The sequence below is a fragment of the Megalobrama amblycephala genome, linkage group LG15 (genome assembly GCF_018812025.1).
Source record: "Megalobrama amblycephala isolate DHTTF-2021 linkage group LG15, ASM1881202v1, whole genome shotgun sequence".
In the NCBI taxonomy this organism is placed as follows: Eukaryota; Metazoa; Chordata; class Actinopteri; order Cypriniformes; family Xenocyprididae; genus Megalobrama; species Megalobrama amblycephala.
Genome location: NC_063058.1, coordinates 26,743,644 through 26,756,876, shown reverse-complemented (window position 1 = coordinate 26,756,876; position 13,233 = coordinate 26,743,644). Strand labels below are relative to the sequence as shown.

At 36.2% G+C, this 13,233-nt stretch overlaps 1 protein-coding gene across 1 annotated transcript; it reads left to right on the top strand.

Moving 5' to 3' along the window:
- The first annotated feature begins 9,700 nt into the window (after positions 1-9,700).
- Positions 9,701-12,723, top strand: LOC125247921 (sialic acid synthase-like). The gene is made up of 6 exons (XM_048159471.1): positions 9,701-9,909; positions 10,586-10,801; positions 10,935-11,034; positions 11,481-11,635; positions 11,749-12,015; positions 12,102-12,723. The coding sequence occupies exons 1-6, from the start codon at positions 9,763-9,765 to the stop codon at positions 12,288-12,290; spliced, it is 1,074 nt and encodes a 357-aa protein (XP_048015428.1). The 5' UTR covers positions 9,701-9,762; the 3' UTR covers positions 12,291-12,723.
- Positions 12,724-13,233: the final 510 nt, after the last annotated feature.

The window sequence follows — 13,233 nt, the reverse complement described above, 5'->3', positions numbered from 1 at the left end:
TTTTTTTTTTTAATTAAATACAGATTTTTTTTTAGATCCCAGCCCTATGGCATGCTTAAAATACTGAATTTTCCCTGTTTTAGATAAGCAGTAATGATACATTATTATATCACTTGTTAAATGGTTATTCAACAATTAGCCTATTCATTCCTGCATTTCCAAAAAAAAATTTTTTTTGCGCCCCCCCAAAATTTTTTTTGCACCAGCCGCCACTGCTATTTAAATAAAGTATATTTAAAAAAGTATAAAATAATAATTATTATTCCGAATTATGCTTTCTCAACATGAACGTAATGGATCCGAAACCAACCTGATCAAATTACATAAACTATGCCTAATTCGTTGCAGTAAAGCGCGAATGCAGATGTTTAAAAAAAAAAAAAAAACCTGAAGGCGGCAAGTCGACTTGGGCGCGACAACGGTGACTCAACGGTTGGAAGGTTAATGAAGAACGGATGAGGAGATTATACAAGGTAAGATATTTTCTTCATGTATAATTGATGTAGACTTAAACATAAGCTATTTTTTTTTTTTTATTATTTGATCGATCTTGATTTACCCTTGCTGCCAACCGCACTTTTGGCGAATGAGCTAACGTTAGATATTTTCGGCCTTCCCTGATACATATTTTAAAATGTACTATCGTTTGAGAAATGTTAAGTAACATTACGGGTTTTTTTGCATTTAAGCATATTATGTGTGATTTTTTTTTAAAAAAACAGTCCCAGATAGCATGATCAAAATAACGTTGAATCAATGTTAATGTGTCAATGGTAATGACATTGAATCAATGTCACTTTTGCACCCTCAATTAATGTTGAATCAATGTTACATTTCAACAAAAAAATCAATGGTAATGGCATTGAATTAGGGTTACAATGTTATGTTGGTTCAACATCATGCTTCCACTCTCAGAAGCAAGGGCGGCGCCAGCCGATTTTGCCAGGGCTTCAGCCCCGAATGTTTTGAGTCAAGCCCCGAATCTTTCAGGTTTGAGGTTTCTTAACAGTGCTGTCAAAATATCATTTTTCTAAACATATCTCTCTATTAAAATATGTTAAACAGTTCAATACCGCTTTTCTACAGTACTATCCAAACATACAGCGTTACCGGTAGCGCTTTCTCTCTCTTCTCTCCAACAGCGCGTTCACGCACACCGCAGTTGAACACAGACACGCCTCCTGTCAGTCACTCAGAGCAGCGGCAGGCCTCGAGAATCTCTTTCGGTCTGGTTGAAGGGTTTTTGTTATGATATAACAGCTGATAATACAACTTTGGCACATTTGTCAGCTAAACATTCATTCAGTGTTTTCCATTAATGACCCGGTGCCACCATTTCATAATGAACCGAAAATTTAAAACATGTAAATGGTCTCTATGTTGTATTTTGCCAACGAACTAAAATCGAAACCGTGATATGGCAGTGTGCCTATATTATTATTTCATTGTAATAATTGTTTGGCATCCTAAAACACCTAAAAAAGACACTATATCACAACTAAAAAGATGATACTACAGACTAAAAAGAACTAAACCCTCTTTCATGTCAAGGTACAATGCTGTTTCTTTGGTCAATTTGCACACTGTACATGGGTTGAAGCTCTTAATTTTGAGCTTCCAAAGTGCCCCAGATTGATGCATTTAACCTTAAAATGTACTAAATTTTCTTCCGGGAGAAAAAGCATGCCCCCGGACCCCCCAGGAGGAGGTATATCTAACAAACTTTTACAAATTAAAGTGCCAAATCATGTACATTTTCTGAACTTTACTCAAGAATACTATAAAAAAAGCTTTTTCCATGTCAGTAAAGCTGTTAACAGAAAATTAAAATGTCATTGGAAAAATATAGATTTGGGCTAAGCCCCGAATGTTAACAATGTCTGGCTCCGCCCCTGCTCAGAAGATGAAACACAACTGACTCAAAGCTACACAACCTGAAATCAACTGAAGATAAAATAAGACATTAAATCTCTCAAGATCTCAGTCTTTTTGAGAATAAACAGGTTTAGATGTTGATGTTTTATTAAAAATGTTTGGTCACCATTTTGGTAGTCAGTGGTTCCTTTAATTGGGCGGTTTGACTCTTGGCTTTTTGTGTGAGTTTGTGCTCTTTTTTTTGTGCGCAAAGAAACCAGAAACAAAATGAAGGTGTGATATAGTTTTCATCATCATGAAGCAAAATCATTTACTAATTGCTACCCAGAGCAAAAGAGCATGTTTGTTTTTAATAGGTTATATTCACCAACAATGTTTTCTTGCTACAGATCAGACATTCTGAATCTTGACTTTTAAAGTTAAAATTTTTAAAAACATTTGACACACACAGACATCAAGAATCAGCGTATGAATCTCAACAATGGTGACATGCTTCATGTCGCAATGCATGCTGGGAGCCACCATAGTATACAACTCATAACGTTTTGTCTTGTGACTAAAGAGACTAAATTGATTTAGGTGTTATTAAAAATCTAGTTTGTACTGAATCAGAAATTTAACTTGAGTAAACTTAATAAAATTCCTTGTAACAAAATTACAGCAATTTTTTTAGTTTAGTCCGAAGTAAATATTATACTTGGATGTTATGGTAAAAAGTAAGTTTTTCCAAAGTAAAAATTTTAAGCGGTACTAAAGTAAAAATAATGATTTGGTCTCCATAAAAACCAATATTTTAACTTTGTTTCAATGTCATTTTTTTTTACGTTGGGCTGAAGAACTATTTTGATTGATATTAAAATAAAATTTAAAGTTTTAACCAAATTAAAAATATAGTTTGAGAAAAACTAATACATTTAGCTGTAACAAATTACAGCAATTTTTTTAAGTTGGTCCAAAGTATAATTTTTTTCAGTACAGTCCAGGAATTCAACTTGTCTGATGACTCATTTTCCAGCAGCGCCGAGACTGTCTTAATTACGTCTCCAGAGTCGAGAACCAGTTCTTGGCCTCAGGTTTTTGTTGTTCCTGGTTTTTCATGTTCTGCTGGAATTCAGCTTCAGAGAGCTGACACAGAGCTCAACAAAAGTGGAATGCTACTTATTCCACCACCCAAACTAAGATCTGACATTCTTGAAGGCATGGCTGAGGAGATCTTTAGGTATGCAGCATACCCCTCTGATAGTCAGCTTGATCAGGCAGCTGAAGCCTTGATAAATGCCCACCCTTGCCTGAGGGAAAAAGGAACTCGCACTGGCCATGAAGGATGGAAACACTACCTAAGGATTAAGATGGCTAATTTTCGCTCCAAACTAAGCAAGATTGGACACCCCGAAATCACTGTGAACTCTCTTAGGAACAAGCGTAAAGGTCAGGGTAAAGCAGCATCAAACAAAAAAAACAAAAAAAGCTGAGGTGAATTTCCTTCCTTGCCTTCCGAAAGGAGAAACAGCAGAAAGCATGGAGAAGGAAAGAACTGAAGTGAAAAAGAAAAATAACGAGGCAGTCGTTAAGGAAAAAATGCACTTGACCTTTTCCTATAGGCGGCAAGAGTTGGTTGAGGACTTGTCAATGGTTTCGGATTTACAAAGCAGGTGGCCTGCACTGTTCACAGTAAATTAAGTGTTATTGATATTAACACAATAAATATTTTGTAAGTTTCAGTGAATTCCTCCACAGTACGCCTATACTGTATTTCATCTTCTTCATTTCCCTTTTTTCTTGTAGATAAATGCAGAATTCATGCGGATAACGACTGTGCCTCTTATTTCAAAGTTCTTGGCGCAGCTGGACAAATACACTGCTAATCTACAGAAGGTTTTCAGCAGCAAAGGAGGTGCTTCTGGACAGAAGATTTCACGCATTATGGCAGTTGCAGACAAGGTGTGTTCAATTGCATTTAATTTCTTAAGAAGCAATAGAAATATCAAAATCAGTTTTTATTATAGTGCTATATTGTTTAATTTTGTGTCAAATTTTCAGTGTGGTGACATACACATCAAACGAGATTGTGTCATCCAGAGTCTGTGTGTGTACCTGAATGAGGATATAACAACAGTCATCAAGGAATTCCAGGTTTGTATACGTATGCCCTTTTTTTAAAGGGATAGTTCACCCAAAAATGAAAATTTGATGTTTATCTGCTTACCCCCAGCGCATCCAAGATGTAGGTGACTTTGTTTCTTCAGTAGAACACAAATGATTATTTTTAACTGCAACCGTTGCCGTCTGTCAGTCAAATAATGCAAGTGAAATCCAAATTAAACCCTGCGGCTCGAGACGACACATTGATGTCCTGAGACACAAAACGATCGGTTTGTGCGAGAAACCAAACATTTTTTTTACCTCTAAAACACCACTATGTCCAACTGCGTTCAGCGTTCGGTTAGTGAGGTCTGATCGCGCTCTGACAACAGCAGTGATGTCTCGCGCTTATACTTCAATGAGTGCTAGACATCACTGCTGTTGTTGAGGATGACCCGGGTGATGTTGGAGTTGTGATAGAGGGTGCAAAGCTGATCCAACACTTAAAGAGTATTTCCTTTGGATTAGTAATGCTCTTCGGGCTCTACGCACTCAACTTAAGCTGCCCTCAAAGTCTCAGGTTCACATTCGAATTCTTTCAGAAGGTGCTTATGAATTTGGATGGCAGCAAGCTTTCCCCAAAGGTTCAAGCACTTAAAATTAAAATGTTTCAGTGAACAGGACATTCACTGGTTGCCTACATAGGAACATTGAAAACTTTTAGACATGAATGCCCTGAAAGAAACATTTCTACAAAGCATGACACTAACTCCAGCATGCAAGAGACTGCACTTTTCTGCTTCCTGTAGCTCTGAAACTTTTGATACAGAAGATGTTACTTATATTGCTACTGAGTCCAGGAAGTCAACTTTTCAGATAACTTGTTTTCCAGTAGTGTTGAGGCTGTCTCGGGTTACGGTTCCAGTTCTTAGCCTCGTTGTAGTACTTTCTTGTTTTCATTGTTATGTGTAAACTCTTATTTTTTAACTCGTACTTATTCCACCACCCAAACAAAGGTCTGACATTCTTGAAGGCATGGCTGAGAAGATCTTTTGGTATGCAGCATACCCCTCTGCAGTGAGTTGGACACGTTTCAATCACCTAAATGCTGAAATGTGAAAACCTGTTATATGTGTTAAAAAAGTTGTGAAAACTTGATATATGTGAAGTCAAATATTTGCTTTTCTTTTTCCCCTTTTATTTTAATTATTTTTATTGTACTATATTTTATTGTATAAAGGGTCCTGGTTATTCAATTGTTTCAACAAATATCACGAGAAATTAACAGATTCTGAAGGTCACTTTGAAAACACGGTTATAGTAAAAAAGAGAGAGCATGTTTTAACAAATATTTAGGAAGAGAAGGGACCGTTTACATTTCTGTTTTGTGTTATAGATCAGGAGAAAGCACATTGTTTGCCATACTATGCAATAATATGATAGTGTTACCTTGAAAATGTGACATTAATCTTTTGATGTTAAAAATATGGTTTCTTGTTGATACCTGTTAGTTGTGGGCACACTAAAAAGTCAAACATGAGTCATAACCACTGGAAGATTTAGTTTAGAAGGATTCATGAAACTGCTTTTATTTGTTAAGTACTGCATTACAGTATGTTGCTTTCATGCTTTTTTTTTTTTTTTTTTGGTCAGATTGGATGTTACTTTCGACTTATGGACCAATTACAACAATAAATGTTTGAAAATGTAACATGTTTTGTCCATTTATTTAATAGAATTAAGAAAATGTAATTATATAAAGCAAGTAACAGTAAGTTATTGGAAATGAGTAAAGTTTATGTATTATACAAGCTTAAATCACAGTTCATCAGTTTTCATAAGATGTATTTAATTCATTCACGTTAACTGAACATGAAAGGGTGAAGCTTAAATAAATGTTAACTTTTGCATTGGATTTATGTGATTAAATTGGATGGAAAATTGACATCTAATTGAATTACATACGTTTTAACATTTGGGGTTAAATATTTTTTTGAGTGTATGTTGTATGTACCCCTCAATGTAAAATTTGAATAGGAGGAGAACATTTATGCATCTAATTCAAAATAACTGCTTTCAACAGATCAACAGATCAATCAAAGTTGAAGAACATTCGATGCAAACACAAAAAAAGTTGCATCTAGCATATCATTTCTTGAATATGAAAACCCAACAAACAACAAATCCATTAGTCTTAAAGTGGTGGAACATAATGCAGAACAAAGTGCAGCCATTAAGTTGCTCCAAAAGAGCATTGTGGATTAAAATGTTAAATTACATTGTTCATTAGAAAAAAATACATCTATATGTGACCCTGGACCACAAACCCAGTCATAAGTTGCACGGTTATATTTGTAGCAATAGCAAACAATACATTGTATGGGTCAAAATTAATGATTTTTTTTTTCATTAATGCCAAAAATCATTAGGATATTAAGTAAAGATCATGTTCAATTAAGATATTTTGTAAATTTTCTACCGTAAATATATAAAAAATATATACATTTAGTCAACTTTAAGGCAATTTTCTCAATATTTCGATTTTTTTTTTCAGATTCCAAATTTTCAAATAGTTGAGTCTCGACCAAATGTCCTATCCTAACAATTCATACATCAATGGAAAGCTTATATATATTCAGCTTTCAGATGATGTATAAATGTTAATTTAAAAAAATTGACCTTTATGACTGGTTTTGTAGTCCAGGGTCACATATAACAAACAAACAAAAAATTAATTAATTAATTAAAAAATAAATTCAATTAACAAATAACAATGTATAATATATAACAATATAAAATATTATGAAAGCAAACCACAAGCACTACACAGCACTAAACAAGCACTAAACAAGACCAATAACCTTGATTTATTAACCCATTAAACACAGTATACCCCATTTCCCCATGATATATGCACTTACAAGTCATTTGCCAACCATAAATGACAACCATACACTGTGGCAACTATAGTTGCCGGTGAGCTAAAATGGGTTAATTACTCTTGAGAAAAATTACTCTGAATTTGCTCTTACTATTTACAATTTTTGTGTGCACACATTTTGTGTACATTACCTAAATAAATGTTTATATGAGAATGTAAGCAGTTGACATGAAATTTCAAACATTCAAATTAAAAATTTAAACACACACACACACACACACACACATGCAAGGTTTTATGACTTCATTAATTTCCGCATGATTTGTTCGTACATTTAATAATTCATTTGTTACACCACTATGTAGGTGACCTACTAAAAGCCAAAAGGTTATTAAAAATAGCAAGACGAAGTCTGAGCATTAAAACACGCAACTAATCTTATTCAATAAACTCAATTTTATAATAATTTGACTCCTGCTTTACTCTGTAAGGCTTGATTTTCCTGCTAAACGAAAACTGAGATCAAGCATCCTGCAATAAAGCAATAAAACTCGCCTAGAGAAGAAGATCTCAAAGAAATAGTTTGACAATTGACAACGCCTTGCCCTATAACCCCAAAAGGACAATGCCTCCGCCTCCACACACACACCCATCTTTGAAACGCTTCTCAGGCAGCTTTTTCAGTCATGCAAGTACAGCTGCTATTTCTTTTCCAATTTCTAAGCTGTTCACCAAGCTTACAATTAAATTTCATACTTGAAATCACCTGTAATGGAATCCACTGGAGGCGAGTTGCAGTAAAAACCCATGTGTAGTTTATTTAACCAAAATGTGAACCAAATACAAAAAGACTTGTCATGATAAAATTATGACCATGTAAGGCTGGAAGTTAACGCTGCTATTTTGAACCAATAATCAGAAACAAAAAGCAGTTGAAGGATGACGTGCATAATTCAGTTACTTATCTGACTCCAATATAATTAATCCGACTCCATTAAAGTTGTTATTTTTTACCTCTTATTCATTAAAGTCTTTCTTAGAATTGATAGGAAAACGTAGGATATAACCTGAACGTTTAGATAACAAAAGTTACAATCAGTTTAGCTTTCAACATTATCAGTAACAAAAGGAAAGATTCTTAAAACCTTTAAAGCAGGCAAAGTTATTTATTAAGTTACATGTTTAAATATACAGACGGCAGAATGGATCAACATACTGTATAGAAAACTAAGTTGTAACGAATAATGCGCTGCTGTGCAGAAGAGGCTTAAAAGCTTGTATTACGCATCGGTGTGCGGGAGCGGCAGGGTTAAAGCCTTTCTCCCCGAACATCAGTTACCTTTCCTTCTTATACCCTGAGCAAAGCATTGTTATACATGAGTGGAATACCAACACCAAAACCAACTGACAGGTTGGTCTCCTCAGTGCATGTTCAAGCAATACCCAGATTGTACATTAGGACCATTCATTTCAGTTTATAAGCTGTCAGATAAGACCAAACATGACATAGATAGTTAAAAAACACTAGTAGATAAATAGCATGTAGTTGAAAGCATACATGTCATGTGAAGCAAATGGTACAGATGAGGTGTATTGAGGTGTAAATGACTCTCCAGACAGAACCATCCTGTGTCCCAACAGTCCTCAATCAGCATATTGATGAATCCCTTGCACTAGACAGGCATTAGCATACTGTGATGATGAAGGCCATTGTGCCACGTTTAATTCACATGTATACCTTTCAAAGGGATTTCTGAAGTACTAGGGGAGTAAAGAGTTATACCCATATTTGCTCAGTCATATAACCATGAATTTACTATTTACTTTTTAGTTCTGTCCCAATTTTTGTGTATACACCTTTTGTAAACATTACATAAATGTTTATTCTGTATATGAAAACAGGGCCGTGCACAGACTGAGATCGGTCATCTTCACTCCCAAGGTCACAACGTTCCTCTATTTATATAACATTTCAGACACTATCCACAGTGACTCACAAATGAGAACTGAATCTGAGTAGCTTCTCTTGTGCATTTGAAATCAGTTATTCTGAAGCCCCGGGCAGAGGTGTATAGTATTATCTCATTAACTTTAACACTGCTTCAGTGGGTGGAATGAAAAATATGGCAGGACTTCTACTTTCTGACCCCTGGACTATACACCTCTGCTCCTGGGCAATTACGTAATGACAGTGCTGACTGGCCAGAGAGCAGAGCGAATGAAACCACACCTGTCAGCTGTTTGATGATAAGACTATAATTGTCATCATGTTGTGGGTTTGTTCACTGATCTAATGACTGAGCTTTATATGAAAATTTTTTTATTAATTTTGTGCTGGATCTTTTCCAGAATAACAAAAAAAGTTACAAAAATCAGACCAAAATAATAAATCTATAAACTACAATGTACATTAAATGCTTTAAAACACCTGCAAAATTTACTTACACACAGACATCAAGAATCAGTGTATGAATCTCAACAATTGTGACATGAGATGTTGACTGTAATGTTGACTTTGAAAATTTGATCCACAGTAATTTAATTTGCATTCTCTAAAATGATTTGCATATCCCTGTCACCACACACAACGTAAAATATTGACTGTTTTTTTTTTTTATATATGATTTATGTTTAAATCAATGTGATAAACGAGTCAGGTCAAAAGTAATATAAAAAGTAAGGAAAAAGTACTCAAAATACATTACCTAAAATAAGTAATCTAGATCACATTACTAACTACAATCTTTTTTACAATTACTAACTGTATATATTTGATACATGCCCTAAGTGGGCGTGTGCGAGGATTTTGGCAATAGGGTGGAGCACTTGTCACTCTTTAAATGATAGCGTGCCCTTCTTCCCAGCCCCTTTGCTTGATGAGAGCACACCTGTGATCACATCTCCAGCCTCTTAATCAAAAAATTATGAAATCTGATAAAATGTCTGCTGAGTTTGAACTTTGTCCAGGAAGAAAAATCGGGGGCTCCAACCCCTGTTTTATCATCGCTGAGATTGGACAGAACCATCAAGGAGACATAGAAATCGCCAAAAAAATGATCCGAATGGCCAAGGTAAAGTACTGCTTTATCAGATGTGAAGTCTGATACAATGTTGATGCCGGTTCTTTTCATATTTTGAAACAACAGGGGAGGGGGGAGCAATGAGATATATAGATGTCAATGTTAGCACGACCAGGGGAACGCCAAAACCACAATTTTCATATAAAAAATTACAATTAAAAGACTAATTTAAGTGAGAAACTATTAATATCAATGATTTTACCTGTATTTTCTACTTAACAGAAGAAATGACATGGAAACAGGAAACAGGATACAGAACCAGGGCTGTTCACACAGAATGTGTTTTTCCATTTCACTGAGCTACTTTCCATTGTTTTTCAACGTAAACATGTGCATCATTTTTAAAAACTCATCTCAAGACCTTGAATTTTTTCCCCGTTTGACTAACATTTGTCTCATGTTTTTAACCACAAGAACGTGTTTCTGTCTATCCCACCTGTTTAGTAACCATGGTAAATTCACTTTAAAAAAAGGAAGAACTTTCGCAAATCTTAAGTCAATAATTACAGAGGAAGTTTCTTTAAAACAGCTCCTGAGCTATAACTCACAGATTATATCACATCAAATAAACTTAGATTTCTTATATGGTGAAACTCATTTTTCATTAAAAAAATGCTGATTGTTGTCAACTAAATCCACTTCTTCTTCCACATTTATCTCCATTCAGGACTGTGGAGCTGACTGTGCCAAATTTCAAAAGAGCGAGATCGAACACAGATTCACCAAGCAGGCTCTGGAGCGTCCCTATACGTCCCCTCACGCCTGGGGCCCGACCTACGGGGCACATAAGCACCATCTGGAGTTCAGTCACCAGCAGTACAGAGAGCTGCAACAGTACGCCAGTGAAGTTGGCATCTTCTTTACTGCATCAGGGATGGACGAGGTGAACAAATGAAAGAGGGTCCCAATGTTTATTATATATAGCAAGAGAATATATGCATGTTAACATGCAAATATCCCTTAGAGACCAAGTTTGATATGCATCTCATAACTTTTCCTCTCCCTACCTCAATCAGATGGCTGTAGAATTTCTTCATGAAATCAATGTGCCGTTTTTCAAAGTTGCCTCAGCTGACACCAACAATATCCCTTACCTGGAGAAAACCGCCAAAAAAGGTAAAACCCATTTCAAATAACCAGAAGCTGTTACAACAAATTTAGGAGAGTTGTTGCTGTAAACTTGTTCTCCTTTGACTGAGATCTGTCATCTTCACTCCCAAGGTCACATTGTTCCTCTATTTATATAACATTTCAGACACTATCCACAGAGACTCACAAATGAGAACTGAATCTGAGTAGCTTCTCTTGTGCATTTGAAGTCAGTTATTTTGGAGCCCCTGGGCAATTATGTATTGACAGTGCTGATTGGCCAGAGAGCAGAGCGAATGAAACCTAGAAATCCTGGTATGGATTTTCTGGAATTTCACGTTGGGCTGGATTTAAGTCTGCAGAGAAATCGACATGTGTGAACATATCTTAATGTGTTAATGACTGAAACAATTACTTTATGTTCTCCCAGAAGCAGCCATATCTTGAAGCTGAAGTTTTGGCTATTTTTATAGGTCGTCCCATGGTGATTTCTGGTGGAATGCAGTCTATGGAGACCATGCGCTGTGTTTATCAAACCGTCAAGAAGCACAATCCCAATTTCACGCTCCTGCAGTGCACCAGCGCTTATCCACTGCCACTAGAGCACGTCAACCTCAGCCTGATCCCTGTAAGACATAAATAGCTTTAATCTCATCTTCATAATGTTCATAAATTACTGAAGAAATTTTTTTTAGTAGAAGCAGAGTAGTTTGAAGTCTTTCTTTCCCTTTTCCTACGCAGGAGTTCCAGAAGGAGTTTCCGGACATTCCCATAGGCTACTCTGGACATGAGACGGGCATCCATGTGTCTGTGGCTGCTGTGGCACTTGGGGCAAAGGTCCTGGAGCGTCATGTGACCCTGGATAAGAGCTGGAAAGGCAGTGACCATTCAGCATCACTGGAGCCGGCGGAGCTGGCGGAGCTGGTGAAAGCCATCAGGACGGTTGAGATGGCAATGGGCTCGCCAATCAAACAGATGCTGCCCTGTGAGGCTTCCTGTCACAGCAAGGTCAGATATAACGGTCGTTCTGGCAGACTTTGAAATCAAAAAATGATCAAAAGTCATTAAATTATTGTTTATGTTCTTTCTTTTAGTTGGGGAAGTCAGTGGTGGCCCGGAAACCATTGCAGAAGGGTCAGACATTAACTCTCGACATGCTGACAGTAAAAGTGGCCGAACCGCACGGCATGAGACCAGAGAACATCTTCAAACTGGTTGGCAAGAAAATCACTGTGGACCTGGAGAAAGATGCCACCATTACTGATGCCATAATACAAGACTGATGATCAGACACTCCAAAATATAGGGCAATGAAGGGGTCATATACTTTTATAAAATCAAAAATATAATGTCTTGAATTAATTTTGCATATGCCTAATGTCTTGATATCAATGTTGTAACTCGCAGACTATAATTTTCTTTTAAATTGTGGTGAATGAACACTTTGTCCATTAAAATATCTTTCTCTCAATTAATTTCAAATCAACTCTGGGTCTTTGTTCATATTGGTCTCTCTATTAGACCAAGCTGTGTTCCCCAACAGCAAGATGTTTTGGCTTCAGAATCAATTCAAACCACAGAGAACAATGAAATGTGGAATTATTATTTAATGTGTAAATGCAAGTTTATTGTGTATTACAGCAATGGCAACACTTCACTAAGACACAAATGTTACTTTAGATTGTTTTAAACACAATAAATATTGTCAAAGTTTGATTGAGTGTGTGGTTATTTGGAACAGACAGCACCAAAGTTCTCGTATGTAGAAAGTATGCTGGTTTTTGCAAAATGGCTCGGTCTACTACCTTCATGAAGTTGGCAAGCTCATAAAATGAAATAGGGTAGGGTTGGGGAAAATGCCCCCCTAAAGGCCTGTGTAATTTTTTAACACATTAAATTTAAATGTGTACAGATGTGAACTCATAGTTTTAGTGACAATGACATAAATGAAAAAATGTCCACAGTTTTCATGTTATTAGATTTATAACAAAAATTACATTTTGTATAAAATGTATAAAATTGGCTTTATACATGTTATATAAAATGTATAAAGCAAATTGCTTTATACATTGGCAGAGGCGGGCATGGCAGAAACAGGCCTGGGCCTTAGAGCATGGCAGAGACGGGCCTGGGCATTGGGCATGGGCAGACTTTGCAGGCAGCTCAGGTGACCACGGCGGTGCAGGCAGTTCAGGGTGCCAGGGCGGCGCAGCCTCTCTGGCCATA

Bases quoted from the DNA above. Each gene is read 5' to 3' on its own strand.
- LOC125247921 (XM_048159471.1), top strand. From the start codon at position 9,763: ATGAAATCTGATAAAATGTCTGCTGAGTTTGAACTTTGTCCAGGAAGA. The intron at 9,910-10,585 runs GTAAAGTACTGC...ATCTCCATTCAG, and splicing joins AAATGATCCGAATGGCCAAG to GACTGTGGAGCTGACTGTGC. The intron at 10,802-10,934 runs GTGAACAAATGA...TACCTCAATCAG, and splicing joins CTGCATCAGGGATGGACGAG to ATGGCTGTAGAATTTCTTCA.